At 43.0% G+C, this 20619-nt stretch overlaps 1 protein-coding gene across 1 annotated transcript in view; it reads right to left on the bottom strand.

The window, feature by feature from the left end:
- Window positions 1-3417: 3417 nt before the first annotated feature.
- Window positions 3418-20619, bottom strand: part of LOC140740162 (riboflavin-binding protein-like) — a 70810-nt gene continuing 53608 nt past the window's right edge. The window contains exon 6 of the mRNA XM_073069136.1: window positions 3418-7700. Within this exon, the coding sequence (XP_072925237.1) occupies window positions 7431-7700 (270 nt within the window). The 3' untranslated portion in view covers window positions 3418-7430. The remainder of the gene's footprint in view (window positions 7701-20619) is intronic.

Below are 20619 nucleotides of genomic sequence, written 5' to 3'. Positions count from 1 at the left end.
CATGTGGACTCAGTTATCTTGAACTCCCAATAACTGATTAATTAATTGCAACAGAGCAGATGCCAGCAAATTTCAGTTCATTAACAGTTGTCCTGTCATGGTGCTGACAGGTCTGCAATGGTGAAGAGAGAATTTGCAAGTGGCGATTTATAGTACTACCTTAAATGTATTGCCAGTGGGATTTGCACCTTGAATGTCGCTATAGCAATGTCTTGTCACATAGTAAAGCTCTCAGCATGACCGAGTCATGTTTTCACTCAATTGCAGCTACTCTTTGCCTTGTCATCACTCCCCCGTCCCACGTAGAAATGCTTCTTTTTAAAAACTTTAATGATGCATGTAAATCATTTTTCTGTCAATTATAGTCCACTACAATTCAAGTTCTGCATTGTACGTGAATAACAAGTCGGTGCGGACTAACTAAGATAACTAGGGTGTCAGTGTTACAGGCTGAGAGTGAAGGATGCTGTCAAATTTGAAAAATGAGCAGGACTGAGATGAAGCAAGTAAGTGATAATTATTTCAATGTCGCAGGGAAGTGAGGCTGATCAGTTAGGTCTGATGATAGAGTTCCAACCACACCAACTGCAGAGGTGGGACCGTTTGTACCAAACTAGCACTGAGTTGCACATTCTGTTGCTGAGGTGGTGAGTGGGTGTACGTGACTGAAAACTGGGTAATAGTGACCTGTATCAATCACTTTCATCCCATCCCTTAGCACTTTGATTTTCATTGTGTTTTTGCTGTCAAAGTGAATTTATTATCAAAGTATGCATTTGTCACCATATACAGTGGATTCCATTTAACTGGGCCATCAGTTAATCAGACTGCAAGACACTGCAGAATTGTGAACATTGCTCAGCACGGAAACCAACCTCCCCTCCCCTGGACTCTGTCTACACTTGGTGCTGCGTTGGTAAAAAACACCCAGCGTATTCAAAGGCCCCACCCTCTCTGGACATTCTCTCTTCTCCCCGTCCCATTAGGCAGAAGATGGAAAAGCCAGGCTGAAGGACAGCTTCTCTCCGGCTGTTAGAAGACAGCTGGAATGATGCAATGTATTCTTGACCTTGTCATTGTTTGTCTGCACTGCCCTTCCTCTGAAACTGAAACATCTTATTTTGCATTCTGTTAATATTTTACCTTGTACTCAATGCGCTGTTGTGATGAAGTGGTCGATAATGGATGGCATGCAAAATAAAGCTTTTCACTGCAGCTCAATACTTGTGACAATAATAAGCCAACTTATTTCTCTCCACAGATGCTGGATGACCTTTCAGTATTTCCAGCTTTTCATGCTTTTTATTTTTGATTTGCAACAGAATCAAAGCAGAATGGCAGAACATGTTCTTGCTGATACTTTGAGAATTTTGTCACAAAATGTACCATACCTTCTTATTTTGTGTAAAAGGCAAAGAAGATACTTTTATTCATTCAGAGTGTACAGACATTACCAGCAATGCTGACATGTATAGCCTATGCCCGAATGTTCGCAAACTGGTGATTACGAATCAACCATGTTGATGGGTCTGGAACCATACAGGCCAGGCCAAATTTATTTTTCTCGAGGACATTTGTCAGCTAGATGGGGGTTTGGTGGCAGTGTGATATCATGGTTAGCATCACTGAAACTTGCTTTATATGCCATTAGCATAGTACTGTTACAGTGCTGGCGACCCAGGCTCAATTCTGCTGCTGTCTGTGAGAAGTTTGTAACGCTCTCCCTGTGACTGCATGAGATGCCTCTGAGTACTCTGGTTTCCTCCCACATTCTAAAGATGTATGGGTTAGCAGGTCAATGGTCATGTGAGTGTAATTGGGTGGCGCGGGCCCATTGGGCCAGAAGGGTCTCTAACCGTGCCGTATGTCTAAATAAAAATAAGTAAATTAAAGTTGCACGTGTATAAATTCTACAACAACAATGTATCAGTAAGTTAGCCATTCTACTTACCAGATAGTGGAGTGCGGAATTTTTTTTCCAACCACAGACTATGAGTACCACAGTTACTTACAGAGTGAATCTCCCAGTGATAGACAGTCTTCCCAAATCCTTAGCCTTGAGACCACCTTCAATTTCACTGAGTATTGATTTCCTGTTCGGAAACAACAGTGTCCTCTGGGCTTGTACTCTATTCTGCTGTTGACCCACTTCTGGGAGGTAATAGATTAAGCCTACCCAAACTCATTCAGCTTACTGTTTAAACCGATAATCCAAGGAATTTATTTCAGTGTGTTGCGTGTCCTTTGACATTTTCAATCTGTGAAAGCTGTGGATACTGAGTCATTAATCACGTTTAAAGCTGAGACAGATTTTTGATAGATGTCCTCCTACTGACTTGGTGTTGATTTCCTTAATTTCCCAGGTAACCATCCACAGTGTATCCTAGGGACAGTCACGTACAAAGATTCAAATGGGTAAACTAAGTCTGCAAGAAGTACTCTATAGGTTATTAATTCTTTTCCCTGTCAATGCATTTGCAGTTGTACTATTCAGTTTGGCAGAGGCAATATTTTAAGCAAATATTCAAAGTGTGTTGTCCTCAACATGATCAAATATGTAGTTGCAGATGCAGTAGGTGGCCACTTTATTAGGTACACATGTTGCAAATATCTAATCAACCAATCGTGGCAGCAACTCAATGCATAAAAGCATGCAGACATGGTCAAGAGGTTCAGTTGTTGTTCAGACCAAACCTCAGAATGGGGAAGAAATGTGATCTTAATGACTTTAACCATGGAATGATAGTTGGTGTCAGACAGGGCGGCTTCAGCATCTCAGAAAATGATCTTGTGGGATTTTCATGCACAACCGTCTAGAGTTTATAGGAATGGTGTGAGAAAACAAACAGAACATCCACTGAGCAGCAGTTACGGGTGAAAATTCCTTGTTAGCGAGAGAGGTCGGAGAAGAATGAGCAAACGGGTTCAAACTGACAGGAGGGTGACAGCAACACAACCACGTGGTGCGCAGAAGAGCATCTCTGAACGCTCAATATGGATGGACAACAGTAGCAGAAGATCATGAGGATACACTCAGTGGCCACTTCGTTAGGTGCAGGAGGTACCTAATAAAGTGGCCACTGGGTGTGTGGTTTCACTTCTCATAGACGCTATCAAGGATCAACTTTTTTCACTATGACCACTTACGTGTGTTAGGGATTTCCAACACTGAGTGTGTTGGCATGACATGAATCAAAAATGTTAAACTATTACAAAAAATAAAGAATTATTCTTTATAGTCTTGAAGAGGATGGGCTGAAGACCAAAGACAAAGAAATATACCTAGTGGCCATTACTGTATATTAGGTATCTCCTGTACCTAATAAAGTCACCAGTGAGTATATTTGTAGATTTTTACATTGGTAGAGAGATTTCGTGAAATGTAGGTTATTTCACCAAAAAAAAGTGGCACAGATATTTTTTATCACCATGGTTCCCGTTTTTATTAGTAAATCTCAACAGTTCTGTAGAATTGCACAACATTTGTAGTATAGGGACAGATACCCGGTTAATAAAATACAATAGAAGCAGAAACAAAGTGCACTATCCATTTATACAAGGACAACTATTTCTTAACGTTCCTGTCTACAGCACACTGCATAGGGCCGGAGTCCATCATGGGTGGCCCAAATAGTAAATAGACTTTATAACCAACAATCACTAGACAATACAGCAGTTACTTAGTCTAAAATACAAAAAAAAACAAGGCTGCAGGAAACTTTTTTTTAATTTTGAAAGTACTAGATTGGGGCATGATTCTAGTATATTGTGTGAACAGGAGGATGCTGATAATTTAGTCCAAAGGAAATGTCTGCAACACAAGAATGACTTTCATCTTCCATCCCCTTCTATCAGGAGTTAGGTCTGGAGTTGAAGTTGTGGGGAAAATTGGTATTTTGTACATTAACTGTACAGAATAAGGATGATCAAATGGAGGATAATAATTTTTGTTGTGCCCTGCACATTTCACATCCACATTTCTCATACCTAATTAGGAACTATATATAAAAGGGAGAGTGAATAAATTGCCACCTATTTTAGCCTTAATTTTCAAGTAATTAAACACTTAGATGTCAATAGGGAGATCTAAAGTTGTTTATTGCAGTGTTCCTTCATTGTTTGTAATATCAATAATGTGCTATTTATGGTTAATCCAATTGTACTGAACGCTATAGTTACAATGCAGTTTTAGCGCTCTCATGCCAGAAAGGATATTTGTGACATACAAAATGTATCCAAGGATTCAGTTAAAAAAAGTTGGATTTGTATGGGCGAGACAAAACCTACAAAAGGTGGTGGATCCAACCCACTCTACCACAGGAAAAAAAACCCTGCGCCACTGAGCACATCTACAAGGAGCACAGCTATCAGCCATCATCAAGGATACCTTCACTTCTCCCCCCACCATCCAGGCCCTGCTCCCTTCCCACTGCTGCCATCAGGGAGGAGGTACAGGAGCCTTAGGTCCCACACCACCAGCTTTCAGGAACAGTCAATAACTTTCAATCACCTGACTTCTGAACAAACATGGATAACCTCACTCACCTCAACACTGAGCTGATTCCACAACTTATGGACTCACTTTCAAGGGCTTCCATTCTTAGTATTTAATTTATTTGTGCATTTATTTTTATTTACATTTTGTCCTTCGCTCATTGGTTGTCAGTCTTTGTGCGTAGCTTTTCATTGATTCTATTGTATTTCTTTGTTCTACTGTGAATGCCTGCAAGAAAATGGATCTCAGTGTAGTATATATGGTGACGTAAATATACGTCAATAATAAATTTACTTTGAACTTTGAGAGAGCTTCTGTCTCTGCTCAGTTAAGTAGACCGCCATTGTTCATACTTGAGAATTGACTGAACAATATTCACTTGGGCCAAGACTTTGCAGTCACAGGTAATCACTGAATCATCAATTTTTGCCCTGAACTATGAGAGCAACAGAGCAATGTGAAAATATTGTAAGAACTAAATGACTTTTCTGTGAGTGCTGTGTTTCATTGAAATCCCCATGAGTGTGTTGAATAACTGTGTTCCACATCAACCTAAGTATTGAACAATGAATAGCGTTTTACCCCCATGTGGCAGCGCAATTTCCTCAAATTTGTTTTTAAATTGTCACCAGATTACACTAATATTCCTTAGTTATTGCATGCAATTCTATTACATAAGGAGCATTATTGTCTACAATTCTATACATAAAGAAAAATAGACATGGGCCAAAAAATAGCTCCTTAGTTGAGAAATTTTGAAAGCAATAATGATTAATTTATTAAAACCAGCATGTAAACTACATCTTTGCATTTATCCAAGCAGAGATTGCAGTTTGGTTTTCTTCTATTCCCCAACAGGCCTCAAGGAGTGGGAAGTACAGTCTGTATAAGGTATTTATAACCTTAGTCGTATGACGATAGAAGGTGCCCAAGGTAAATTCCCCTGTTTTCCTCTTTACAGGAGCTAGAAGTGAATTGCACATGTTTTCAGCTGGATTTTCAAACATCTGCTAGCTCATGGCGATAATGTAGGTTGGTTTTAAGAAGATCTTCACCCAAAAATAAGCACCCAGTTCAATAAATTTGCTAATTAGAGTTAAAAGAGATGGGCTTTGCCAAGATGATGCTTACAGGTGAATTTTTGATATTAACTGTGGATAAATTTTGTTTTAAGTTTTGTGGGGAGGATGTGATTTATGTTTTTTTTTAAATGTAGGCAAACCTGGATGTCAACTGGCTGTTTAATTTGGTTGGCAAGGAACTAGATAACAGACGTACAATGTTGAATTTGAATTCGCTACAGAAATCATGGGAATTTTTAACAGTAAAGAATGGAACCTATTTGGGATAGGATACATTTCAGTAGGTTTACTTGACAATTGTTTTTTGCAGGATTGAAACCTAAGATTAAAGGAGGTTGTTTAAACACGCTGCCAAAATAATGGCTTTGAACCCACACATATGAATGTAGGTCATAGCTGTGAGACTATTACTGTCTGGAAGTTGTACTTTTTAGGGAGAAGTTATATAACTTTCAGGTGCTTGCTCGTTTAATCCACAGGATATCACTGTGGATTAAACTGTGAACTTGCTAAGGAAAATTAGATACATTGATTGGATTGAAAGGACTTTGGAGTGAAAACAGAAAGTAGTTAATGATTTGAGCACTGGAGAAGGCTTTATGATCCACTTAACCAATTTTTCGGTGGAATGATCCCACACTTCAGTTTATTATGGCTGTTTCCTCAAAGAGGCCATCCCTTCTGTGTGCAATGTTGTAAATGGTGATTAACACAGTTTTAGCTAGAGGGAGCTGAGAATAAATAAATATCTAACCATCTCTTGATAGACCAACCAGCCGAAAGGGTGTTGCCTCCCATTGTACCCCTCAGAATGTTACCTTCAAATTTTTTTTAACTAATTAGTGACCAAACTAACTCCTCCTTGTATGGTCCCAAGCCCATTCCATTAAAACCCTGCACTACAGAAATGCCAACAGAAGCTCTGAAGTCCTTAGCCTTGGGAGAGGACTTATTTTCACTTAGAAGATGTATGAAGCTGTGTGGTGAAAGCTGCAAGTTTGTGGAAACCACAAGGGTGATCAAGAAAGGCAGGCCGAAGATCACCTGGCAATGTGACCTTGAAGCTGTCACCGAGAAGATGGGCTACACCTGGGACAACTTGAAGGACTGGCCCAGGATCGAGGACTGCCGGCATGCCCCAGTAGGGGTGATGGGCTTAGGTAACTGAGATGGATAGACTGAGAGAGGGGAGAATAGCCCAGGAAACGCGGGACAGGGACGGGCTTCACGTGGACTGGGAGATATTTTACCTCTACTGAACTCTCATTTGTGGCTCTTGGCTTAATAGTGGGTAAGCTGATTGTAAGAACGTGGCAAGTGACCGGCTGATTATGCAGTGAATCAGTTGAGAATCGCACGCCCGGGGTGGGGGCTCTCTCTTTTTAGCCTGGCTTTCGTGTGCGTGTGTTTTAATTTCAGTGGGCCCAGTCCATCACTTCTGCACTGTACTCCAGCGTGTACAGTGGCTAACACGACTCAGGAAACACATTTAATCATTCTACTCTACTGTCATTCTTGCTGCACAATAACACTGGGCTTGGAAGAGAAAAATGTTTGATGATGCTCATGGACATAAAACCTAGGAGCAGAATTAGGACATTTTGCCCATCAAGTCTGGTCCACAATGCCATAATGTGATTTATTAACCCTCTCAACCCCATTCTCCTGCCTTCTCCCCATGACCAAGGTTACATGCTCAGAAGAAAATGACTGGGGTTAGGGAAAGGCTGGGTAATTGCCAGTGTAGCAGTGAGTGATACCTTTGGAGCTTTTTATCAGCATAAACACAGGAGGGGACATCTTGTTAACAAGAACAGCACTATGCAAAATAAAAGTTAGCGACTGTGGTTGAACTAATCAGTTGTCGGGAACCCACTTCCACTGCCATCGATGTCTTCTACAAAGAGGGAGCGCTTGCGGATGGAGAGCTTCAGCTTGTTCATGGTGTTACGCTTCTCTCTGCATTCGGGCTTTGCGGTAACGCCGACCTTGGTGCTGTCCCCCTGTATCACACTTTTAATCACTTGCTCGTCGTCCTTGTCCATGTTCAAGCAGTTGCAGGATCTGACCTTGAAAGAGTCTCCTTCAGAACTCTCGCACAAATCCCTTCCGCTCTTGTACATCTGGTGAAATAGAACAGAGAACACTAAACATTTCAGCACAGTACAGACCCGTCGTCCCACAATGTTGTGACCACCTTTTAACCTCCTCTAAGATCAATCTAACCTTTCCCTCCTACATAGCCCCCCCTATTTTTCTATCATCCATGTGCCTGTCTAAGGCTACGCCCACACTAGACCGGATAAATCCATAACCGAAGATTTTTCTCTTCGTTTTGACCCTCCATCCACACTGAAACGGCGTTTTACTCTCCTGAAAACGGAGCTTTTCTAAAACGCTCGCCAGAGTGTGTAAATCTGAAAATGCCGGTTGGGCGGTGTAGTGTGTATGGGGTAATGCCAGAGCTTTTTTAAAACCACTGTCATGACGTGCAGCAGATACCAACCCATTTACGTCCCATTTGACCTTTCCCTGCTCCAGCAAAGCTCAAAGAACAGCATTGCATCTTCTATGAGTATTCTACAGCCATCACTGAACTGAACAATTTTAGACAAGTAGACTTCACAATTTTTATATAAAAATAATGTTGTCATCTTGAAATGTTAACTCAGTTTTACTGCTCATAAATGCTGCCCACCTTGATATGGTTTCTCACTACTCCCCTTTCTTTGTATTCCTTGAAGACATTGTTGAAAATTTTCTTTCGCTCTTGTTGTAGGTACTCTAGTTTTTGACCAATGGAAATAGCACAACATCGCCACGGAAGCAGAAATAGTATACTGTTCGCTCTTCGCTTGTTTTCTGTAGATGTGTTCTGTGCATGCCCAGTAGGAGGAGATTCGCCCAAATACCCGTTTTAATGTGGATGACGGTGTTTTCAAAAACGCCTGCTGTGGACACCTATCGTTTTTATGCAAAACTGGTGTTTTCAAAATTATCTGGCCTAGTGCGGATGTAGCCTAAAAGTTTCTTGAATGCCCCCAATGTATCTTACTGTGCCATCACTCCTGGCAGAGTGTTCCACACACCCACAATTCTTTGTGTAAAAAACCTACCTCTGACATTCCCCCATACTTTCCTCCAATCACCTTAAAATTACTTACTCTTCTGTCACTTCTGCCCTTGGAAAATATTTGTTGCTATTCCCTCTATCTATGCCTTTTCTACCCTTCTATCAAGTCTTCTCTTCCTCCTCCACTCTAAAGAGAAAAGCCCTAGCTCCTACAACCTGAGTGACAAGGGTGAGAAAAAAAAAGTTCGAGTGTGAGTGCGTGTGGTGGCACATTTAATGTAAGGGTAATTAGTTCAAGGTCATGTTTTTTTTTACTGTTACCTCTAGCATGCAAGCTGTCCATAAGGCATGATAAGATAGGATTGAAGTTGTTGAGGGGGATATGGTCAAATGCAGGTGAATGGGACTAGCTTGGTGGGTATCATAGGTGGCATGGGCAAGTTTGGCTGAAGAGCCTGGTTCCATGCTGTTTTTCCCTACGACTCTATGAACAATGGACTTGAACCAAATAACAAACTGCTAGAGGAACTCAGCAAGTCACACAACATCTGTGGCGGAAAATGGACAGACAATTTGGTGAAACCTGAAATTACAACATGGCCTATCAGGGGCATCAACAGAGCTTTGCCAAGAGGAATTTCTCACAGATCGCCCATTGTTTGTGGCCTATCAGCAGCTGGAACCGCTGCACCAGTCGTGAGTTAGACAGCTGGGAAGGTTCAGGCATAAAAGGGAGACACTGCCGAGCAGAGTGGTCATCAATGGAGTGATCTGAGGAAGAGTGGTAGGGCTTCAGCTCATCAGGCTTCAGCGAGGTAAGTGGGTGAGTGGATTTCGTTTTTTTATTTCTTTCCATTTTCTTTTAGAGGAATAAAGAGTATGTCTGTAGGGTTAGTACTTTGCTCTGGGTGTCAGATGTGGGTATCCTGGGAATCTTCCAGTCTCCTAGATGGTCACATCTGTACTAGGTGCACCGAGATGCAGCTCCTGAGGGACCGTGTTAGGGATCTGGAGCTGCAGCTTGATGACCGTTTCCACGGATGCTGTCCGACCTGCTGAGTTCCTCCAGCTTGTTGTATGTTTTGCTGTGACCTACAGTTTATTAGGAAAAGTGAGCAGAAGATAAATAGGAGCTACAGGGAGTTAGTCGCCCTAGGTTGCAGGAGTTAGATAAGTGGGTGACTGTCAGGGAAGGGATGGGAAGAGCTCAGTTAGTAGACAGCACCCCTGTGGCCATCCCCCTCAGTATCATTATCTCATTTTGGATGCTGCTGAGGTGGGGGGGGGGTGATCTGACAGAGGACGACCACGGTGATCAGGAGTGTCAGGGAAGTGAAGTATGTACAGTGAAAATTACGACTGAGAAGGTGCTCAGGAAGCTTAATGGTCTGAGGGTGGATAAATCTCCTGGACCTGATGGAATGCACCCTTGGGTTCTGAAGGAAGTAGGTGGAGAGATTGCGGAGGCATTAACAATGATTTTTCAAGAATCGATAGATTCTGGCATTGTACTGGATGACTGGAAAATTACAAATGTTAGTCCGCTATTTGAGAAGGGTGGGAGGCAGCAGAAAGGAAACTATAGACCAGTTAGCTGACATCAGTGGTTGGGAAGTTGTTGGAATCAATTGTTAGGGATGACATTACAGAGTATCTGGAGGCACATGACAAGATAGGCCAAAGTCAGCATGGTTTCCTGAAAGGAAGATCCTGCCTGACAAACCAACTGCAATTCTTTGAGGAAATTACAAGCAGGATAGACAAAGGAGATGTAGTAGATGTGGTGTACTTGGATTTTCAGAAGGGCTTTGACAAGGTGCCGCACATGAGGCTGCTTAGCGAGATAACTAGCATGGGTGGAGCATTGGCTGATTGGCAGAAAACAGAGAATGGGAATAAAGGGATCCTATTCTGGCAAGCTGCCGATTATCAGTGGAGTTCCACAGGGGTCAGTGTTGGGACCGCTACTTTTTACAATGTATGTCAATGATTTAGACTATGGGATTAATGGATTTGTGTCTAAATTTGCCAATGATACAAAGATAGGTGGAGGAGTGGGTAGTGTTGAGGAAACAGAGAGCCTGCAGAGAGACTTGGATAGTTTAGGGCAATGGGCAAAGAAGCGGCAAATGAAATACAATGTTGGAAAGTGTATGGTCGTGCACTTTGGTGGAAGAAATAAACAGGCAGACTATTATTTAGATGGGGAGACAATTCAAAATGCAGAGATGCAAAGGGACTTGGGAGTCCTTATGCAGGATACCCTATAGGTTAACCTCCAGCTTGAGTCAGTGGTGAAGAAGGCAAATGCAATGTTAGCATTTGTTTCTAGAGGTATAGAATATAAGAGCAGAGATGTTGAGGCTCTATAAGGCACTCGTGAGACTACTCTTGGAGTACTGTGTGCAGTTTTGGGCTCCTTATTTTAGAAAGGATATACTGACATTGGAGAATGGTTCAGCAAAGATTCATGAGAATGATTCCAGGATGGAAGGGTTACCATATGAGGAATGTCTGGCAGCTCTAGGGCTGTATTCCCTGGAATTCAGGAGAACGAGGGGGGATTGCATAGAAACATTCCAAATGTTAAAAGGCCTGAACAGATTAGATATGGCGATGTTATTTCCCATGGTAGGGGATTCTAGGACAAGAGGGCACAACTTCAGAATTGAAGGACATCATTTTAGAACTGAGATGCGGAGAAATTACTTTAGTCAGAGTGTGGAATTTGTTGCCATGAGCAGCTGTGGAGGCCAAGTCACTGGGTGTATTTAAGGCAGAGATAGGTAAGTTTTTGATTAGCCAGGGCATCAAAGGGTATGGGGAGAAGGCAGGGGAGGGGATGACTGGAAGAATTGGATCAGCCCATGATTGAATGGTGGAGCAGACTCAATGGGCTGAATGGCCTACTTCTGCTCCTATATCTTATGGTCTTACAATTGTTGCCTGACCTGTTGAGTTCCAAGAACATACAAGTAAAATATTGCAACATTTCACATTTGGCTGGGTTAAACTCCATCTGTCATTTTCCAACCATATCAACAACCGACCTATATCCATCTGTACTTTTCTGCTGCAATACCACCAATCTTTGTGTCATCTGCAACTCACTAACCCACCCATCAATGTTTATAACAATAATAAAATCCCCCCCCCCCCCCCCCCCCGTGCCTCACTGGTGTATTGGGCAGCAACCTTGCTGTTTCTTTAGTGTTTGTCTGTTTTATGAGACCAAGTTGCTAGCTTGATGCTCAACCCAGCTCAGGACTCAGCCAGGCTCGAACCCAAGACCACTCACCTCAGAGTTCAGTATGGATGCCACTACACCACCGGCTAAGCTGCCTATCAATGTTTACATCCAGGGTGAAGAAACTCTAAATCCAACCAACCAATTCACCATGGATCCCATGAGCCTCCTCTCACGAGGGACCTTGTTAAATGCTTTACTAAAATCCATGTAGACAACATTCACAGCTCTACCTTCTTCACATCCTTGGAAAACTCAATTTATTAAGATATCACTTGCCCTGCAGAAAGCCATGCTAACACTAACTAATTAGGCCATGCTTTTCCAATTACTAGTAAATCCTCTCCAGCAAATTTACTACCACTGACATGATACCAATCTATAGTTTCCAAAATTATCCCTACTTCACTTCTTGATTAATGAAACAACATTAGTTCCTCGCCAGTCCTCCAGGACCTCAACTGTGGCTAGAGAGGACAAAAAAAAAAAATTGGTTAAGCAATATCTTCTCCTGTCTCTCTCAGTAACCTGTAGTATATCCCTTCAGGCCCTGGGGATGTTCTTTATGTGACCACTAGTACCACCACCTCCTTTACCTTGAAAAGCCTTAGCAAATGAACACACTCCACACTGATCTCCCTATTATCCACACCCTTTTCATTGGCATACGCAGGTGCAAATTATTCATTTGCAACCTCACCCACATCCTCTGCCTCCAAACACATGTTCCACCCTGTCCTTGAGTGGTCCTAGTTGTCCTCTCAATTTACATATACAATGTCTTATGATTCTTTTTTATCCTGCTTGTGAACAACTTTTCATGGCCCCTCTTGGCTTTCCTAATTCCCTTGAGTTCCTTTAGAGTCATAATCATACTATAGAGTCATAGAGCCCCATAGCACAAAACAGATCCTTCAGCCCAACTAATCCATGCCAAACTGTAACCATTATTATGGACCTGGGCCACAGCCCTCCAAAAAACCTCCCATTCACATACTTATCCAAATTTCTCTTAAGTATTGAAATTGAATTCACATCCACCAGTTCTGCAGGCAGCTCATTCCACACTCTCACCACCTCTGAGTGAAATTCCACCTCATGTTCCCCTTAAGTATTTTACCTTCCACCTTTAACCCATGACTTTTAGTTCTAGTCTCACCCAACCTTGGGTAGAAGCCTGCATGTATTTGCCCCTCATAATTTTGTATACCTCTATCAAATCTCCTCTCATTCTCCTACACTCCAGGGAATTGAGTACTAACCTATACGACTTTTTCTTCAATTTGACTAGTTTCCTAACCCCTACATATGCTTCCTTTTTCTTCTTGACTAAGTTCACTGTCTCTCTTGACATCCAAGGTTCTCTTACCTTGTCCTTTGTTCTTACTGGAACATACCTGTCCTGTACTCTTGCTCTTCAAACACCTTCCATGTATCACATGTGGTCTTGCCCAAAACCAGTTGTTTCGAATTAACTCTCCCTAGCTCCTGCTTGATACTATCATATTTTGTCCTACTCTACTTATTATTTCCCTGCAAGGTCATACATATCCTTATTTATAGTTATCTATTAGAAGTCTCCTGTGGGCCGGAACTAAATGTGTTTAGAAATTTGATCATACAAAGGAACTGTTTTGCAATCAAACAATTGAAAGCTATTGTCTTGTGTTGGAATGTACGGTAATGTGTTAATGGTCACTTCCAGTTCACTTCATATCCCCCTGGAACCGTGACTGGTCCTTTCCAGTTCTGCCTCAATAGTGAAACTTTTGCACAGGAGATGATGTCAGTCCATGAAATGAAATAAACCCTTGCCCTCAATCCACTTTTGGAGTATTGCACGAGAAGGTGAACTACGTTGGGCTTTCTCATGGTATTGGCATATTATTGTCACATGCACCAAGGCTTGTCTTGTTTCTCAGCATGCGACAATAATAAAGTCCACCTTCTCCTGCATTACTGTCAAATGTACATGTCCCTCCATAGATAAGCCTGATCCACTGAGCTCCACTGGTGCCTCTGTTTCAGCTTGGCTATTTGCTCCGGCCAAGTCCCATGCCTGACCCTTCTTCTCCAAACGGGCTTCCCAACATTTTAGGTGATCCGACCGATAAAGAAAGGAACAAAGGATCAGTTCAACCAAATGGTTCAAATTTGCTGATGGTACCACTGGTGTTGGCGAAATCCAAGGTGCTGACAAATCGGTATATAGGAGGGAGATTGAAAATCTGGCCGAGTGGTGCCGGGAAAACAACCTCCCACTCAATGTCAGCAAGTCCAAGGAGGTGATTATTGTCCTCAAGAGGAGGAAACCCGGTCCATGGGCCAGTTCTCATCAGGAAATCAGAGGTGGAGAGGGCCAGCAACGTTAAATTCCTCAGTGTTATTATTTCCGAGGATCCGTCCTGGTCCAGCACGCAAGTGCCATTAGTTGGAAAACACAGCAGCACCTCTGCTTAGAAGTTTGCAAAGAATCAGCATGTCATCTGAAACCTCGTCAAACTTCTATAGATGTGTGGTGGAGACTGTACTGACTGGCTGCATCATGATCTGGTATGGAAACATCAATGCCCTTGAACAGAAAGTTGTGGATATGGCCCATCCATCACAGATAAAGCCCTCTCCAACATTGAGCACAACTACATGTAACACTGTTGCAGGAAAGCTGTATCCATCATCAGGGACCCCCACCACCCAGGCCATGCTCTCTTTCTGTTGCTGCCTTCAGGAAGAATGTACAGGAGCCTCAGACTCTCATCACCAGGGTGATGAACATTTATTATCCCTCGACCAGCAGGCTCTTGAACCACAGGGGATGATTTTACTCAACTTCCCTTGCTCCATCACTGAACTGTTCCTGCAACCTATATGATCTCACTTTCAAAGATTCTTCATCTCATCTCGATAATTATTGCTTATTTATTCATTATTATTTCTTTTTTTTGCATTTGTAGTTTGACTTTTCACATTGCTTACTTTTCTGGGTCTTGTTGGAGGCAGTCTTTCATGATTCTATTGTGTTTCTTGTATTTACTGTCAGCCTTCTAGAAAATGAATCTCAGGGTTGTCTATTGTGACATATATCTACTTTGATAATAAATTTACTTTGGCTTCTCTTTTACAAAAATTGACTGCCAACCCCCAAGCCAGCTCAAACTGGTCAACAATGCTGATACTCTACCGACAATGGTCACTCTCCAATATCCAGTACCTGTTAGACAATTGCGTAAAGACCACAGACCAGATAAGGCTCACTGGTCAATTAACCTCTGGCTAATGCAACACACACAAAATGCTAGAGGAAGCCAGCAGATCAGGCAGTATCTATGGACAGCAATAAAGATGTCGGACCAAGACCCTTCCGAGGACTCCTGAGGAAGTGTCTATGACTGAAAGGTCAATTGTTCATCCTGAGTTCCTCCAGCATGTTGTGGTGTATGCTTTGGATTTCCAGCATCTGCAGAATCTGTTACATTTATAAACTTCCAACCAATGCTGGCTTCATTTTTGTACTCCAACATGCATTAAGATCACTGCAGTAGAGGAAATACAAAGATAGCAAATTTGTTCAAATGGGAAGAAAATGTGTTGACCTTTATGATTTTATTACCAAGATGACCTGTCCAACAGATCACGGTGAGGAGTTCAATCTTCCTGACAACTACTCTGCACTGGCAGCCACGTTCCCGTAAATTTCCAGCCGGCTGCAGAATTTTTCCCTGAAGCCCAGCATCCTCAAAAAGCTGAAGCTCATTAATGTGACATAATTCACGGACATCTGTGACTATGTGTCATGCCACAGTCCTTCAGCAGGCTGATCGCACAACCCTCAGCCAGCCAGGAACGGGGCTGAGATGAATCCCTAATACTGAAGGAGCAGAGCCCTGTTTTAACGTGAGCTTGGCCCACAGATACAGAAAAGCAATGAAATCTCCCCACACGCTGACGTGAATGCTGTGCTAGTAGTGACCATAATGAACAAAAACTTCACCGATTGCTATAAAACTCCATGAATTGACGAATGGGAGGATATCGCCCTGATTCACTCCATGTCACCCTTTTGATTAAAGATACAGATTAGCTTTATTTGTCACTTGTACATTGAACCATAGAGTGAAAATCAAATCAGTGAGGATTGTGCTGGACATCCCGCAAGTGTTGTAACACTTCTAGTGCCATCATAGCACGCCCAGAACCCACTGACCCTAACCCATAGGTCTTTGCAATGTAGGAGGAACCCGGAGCATCCAAATGTCAAGGGGAGAACATACAAACTCCTTGCAGGCAGCAGCAAGATCAGTGATCACTGGCACTGTAAAACCACTGCAGTGTCGCCCTACTGAAACTCACCTCTGAGTGGGTGGTGACTCCCATCTCCAAAATAGAACAACAGGACACAATTTTAAGAAAGTTACCAATGGGCCACTAAAGCAACTGGATGAATTTTATTAGTTCATAATCACAAGAGATCCAGAGCAACATACACAAGGCGCCCATCAGGCCCTTGACTACCTTCAAGCACTCACTTGTACTAATCCTACAATGTTCTTGTTTTGTTAAGAGTCATAGTGCAATACAGCACAAATACAGGCCATTCAACACAGTGCCCACTGTCCACCAAGCTAGTTTCAATTTCCTATATTTGCTTCAGGTCCCTCCCCTCCTTGTACTTATCCAAGTGCTTCCTAAATGGTACTATTGTATCAGCCACAGCCTCTGGCAGCTTGTTTCTATACTCAACCTCTGTGTGAAAATGTTGCCCCTCTGGTCCCTTTTAAATCTTTCTCCTCTCTCCCTAAATCTATGCTCCCTAGTGTTGTACTCTCCTACACCAGGGAAATGTCTGTTACTATCTCTTACACCCTCAGGATTAAATACCTAAGCCTGGGTAACCTCTCAAGCCCTATAGTCAAGACAAATCTTTTCTGCACTCTTTCCAGTTTAACCTTGTCTTTCCTATAACAGGGAAGGTGTACACAGTACTCCAAGTGCACTGGCAGCTTGTTCCTCGTTCTCACTACTCCGAGTGAAGACTTTTCCCCTCATGCTCCCCTTAAACATGGCTTGTACAACTGCAGCATGATGTCCCAGTTCCTATATTCAGTGCCCTGACTGATGAAGCCCAGCATGCTAAACAGATTCTTCATCATCCTTTTTTCCTGGGATACCGATTTCAGTGAACAATACACTTAGACCCCTTGGTCCCTCTGTTCCATTATACTCCCTAGTGCTCTACCATTCATTGTCATAGAGCTATAGAACACTACAGCACAGAAACAGGCCCTTCAGCCCATCTAGTCTGTGCTGAGCCCCATCAATCTGCACACAAACCATACCCCACCCATCCATGTACTTATCCAAATTTCTCTCAAATGTTGAAATGGAACTTGCATCTACCACGTGCTCACAGTTCATTCCACACTTGCACCACCCTGAGGGAAGATGTTCCCCCTCATGTTCCCCTTAAACATTTCACCTTTCACCCTTAACCCATAACCTCTAGTTGCAGCCTCACTCAACCTCAGTGGAAAAAGCCTGCATGCATTTACCCTATCTATGTCCCTCATAATTTTATATACCTCTTTCTAAGCTCCCCTCAATCTTCCATGTTCCAGGAAATAATGTTCTAAATTATTCAACCTCTACCTAGAATTCAGACCTCAAGTACCAGCAATGTCTTTGTAAATTTTCTCTGCATTCTTTAATCTTATTGACATCTTTCCTGTAGGTAGGTAACCAAAACTGTATGAAATACTCCAAAGTAAGCCTCATCAATGTCTTATACAATTTCTTATACAATAACATCCCACCTCCTGTCCTCAGTATATTATTCATGAAGGCCAATGTGCCAAAAGCTTTCTTTACTACCCTATCTACATGTGACACCACTTTCAAGGAATTATGGATCTGTATTCCCAGATCCCTCTATTCTACCGCATTCCTCAGTGCCTTACTGTTCACTGTATAAGACCTACCCAGGTTTGTCCTGCCAAAGTGCAACACCTCAGACTTGTCTGCATTAAATTCTATCTGCCATTTTTCCAGCTGGTTCAGATCCTGTTACAAGCTTTGATAGTCTGCCTTGCTGCCCACTACACCCCCAATGTTGGCGCCATTTGCAAATTTGCTGATCCAGTATACCACATTATCACCCAGATCATCGATATAGATGACAAACAACAATGGGCCCAGCACTGATCCCTGCAGCACCCTGCAGGCCACAGGCCTCCAGTCAGAGAGGCAATCATTGACAACCACTTCTGGCTTCTTTCGCAATTCTGGGCAAGGTTTCTCACCCTCTGCATGCCACCTTGATTGAACAGAGGAGCACTTTTAGCAACAGACAGACAACTGCGCTGCTCAAAAGAATGTGATACATCACTCTTACCCTTGGCCATCAGGCCCTATAATGAGTCAACCTGTAGCCAGGGAGAGTGATGATCCCTCTCTGTTAGACTGTCTTTAACTTCTGTTTACCAGAGCTCTGCTTAAGCTTCGCTTAGCCCTGTTTACCACACCCTGCTATCACGGACACCCTGTGCAATACTACCTACTATCACTTCTTATCTGGACGGTGTGAACATGCACCCATTACTGTATAAAAATTATGGTAATCTTACACTACCATCTTATCAGCGTGACCTTGTAAATCTTGTAACCTTTGACTTAGAAATCTTGTATGTCTTTTTTTATGGTAACTTTTTTTCTATTTTTTTACTTCTCTTCTAATATTTGTACATCTGTGCCCTTGTAATGTTACTGTGACACTGTAATTTCCTTTGGGATCAATAAAGTATCCCTAATCAGTACCTATATATCCAGTCCCTTGGAATACCTTCCAGTAACTTCCCACTATTGATGTCGGGCTCACCAGTCTATAACTGGCAGGTTTATTCTTAGAGCCTTTCTGAGACAGTGGAACAACATTAGCTCTCCTTGAATCCTCTGCAACCTCACCCGTGGCTAAGGAGGTTTTAAATATCTCTGCTAGGTCCCCTGCAATTTCTGCAATGCTTCCCACATGGTCCAATGGAACACACTGTCAGGCCCCGAGGATTTATCCACCCTAATTTGCCTCAAGACGGCACACAGCTGTAATCTGTACAGGACCGTGACCTCGCTGCTGCATTGCCTCTCATCTGTCGACTCTGCCTCCACCTCCCGAGTAAATACCGATGCCAAAAAAAATCCATTTAACTCTCCCCTATCTCTCTCGTTCCACGCATATTTTACCATTCTTCCAGAGGACCAATTTTGTCCCTTGCTATCCTTTTGCTCTCAATATATCTGTAGAAGCCCTTAGGATTGAACAGTGCCGTGACATTTTTCCTAACTCGTACTGCCATACCTCCCCCTTTAATCCCTCCCACACTGTCACATCTAAAGCTTCCAGTCCTGCCTCCTCCTGCAACCAAATCTCACTAATGGCTACATCATCATAATTGCACTTGCTGATCCATGCTCTAAGCTCACCCTCCTTACCTACAATACTCCTTGCAATGAAGTATATGCGGCTCAGAACATTAGTCCCCCCCATGCTCAACCTTTTGATTCATGACTTTGTCGGTAGGTCTAACAACATCTTTCTCCAGTTACACCACTATCTGTTCTGGCTCTCTGGTTCTCATTCCCTTGCAACTCTAGTTTAAATTCCACCCCCCCCTCACCGCAACATGTGGATAATGACCTCTGACTGCCCTCCCTCCCAATTAAGAATGCTGTGGAGTCAATCCAAGATGTCCCCAACTCTGGCACCGGGGGGGGGGGGGGGCAACAAACCATCCAGGAATCTCGTTCTCGTCCACAGAACCTCCTTTCTGTTCCCCTAACCAACAAATGCCCTATCAATAAAGCTCACCTCTTCTCCCCCTTCCCTCTGCGGCACAGACTCAGTGCCAGAGACCTGACTGCTATGGTTTTTCTCTGCTAGGTCATCCACCCCAACGGTATCCGAAAGTGATATACCTGTCGTCGAGGGAATGTCCACAGGGATACTCTGCACTGGCTGTCTATTCCCTTTCCCCCTCCTGAAGGCCACCCAAGATGTTTCCTACACCTTGCATGCAACTGCCTCCCTGTATGTCCTGCGTATCAATCCCTCAGCCTCCCAAATGATCCGGAGTTCATGTAGTTGCAGCTCCAACTCCTTAACATGGTCTGTTAGGAGCTGCGGCACAAGAGGGCGCACTTCTTGTGGGTCTGGTCGTCTGAGACATTGGAGGACTTCCTGCATTCCCACATCCCACAAGAGCATTCCAGTACCCTGCTTAGCATCCCCACTGCTTTAAATGTGCAATAAGAAAGAAATAAAGAAAAAATCTGAAGTCTCGATGAGCCAAAGCCCCAACTCTCCACTCCAATACTGGCCCGCTCAAACTATGGCCGATCACTTAAATCTAACTTCTTTTTATTGGTGCTTGCCAAATGCCTAATCTGTCTCCTCAGGAACTGAGGTGCACAAGAAGTGCCAACTGCCCCCAGTCGCTTCTTTTAAACTCTACCCCTTCGGTGTCTCCTCTGGACTGTGCCATGCAAAACATACAAGTCCTATGCTAGATTGACTTTCCAGAATTATTTGCCTCACGCTGGTCTGTATAGAAATCCATCTGGCACACTCAGCCCACTTCCCCAACTAATAAAGCTCCCTCCGTAATTTTTTAGCAACCTCCTTCACTTCCAACAATACCTCCTAATTTTGTGGCTACTGCAAACTGACTGATTT

Source organism: Hemitrygon akajei, chromosome 16 (genome assembly GCF_048418815.1).
Source record: "Hemitrygon akajei chromosome 16, sHemAka1.3, whole genome shotgun sequence".
In the NCBI taxonomy this organism is placed as follows: domain Eukaryota; kingdom Metazoa; phylum Chordata; class Chondrichthyes; order Myliobatiformes; family Dasyatidae; genus Hemitrygon; species Hemitrygon akajei.
Note: the sequence above shows the minus strand (reverse complement) of the source record. Positions and strands in the feature narration are given on the sequence as shown.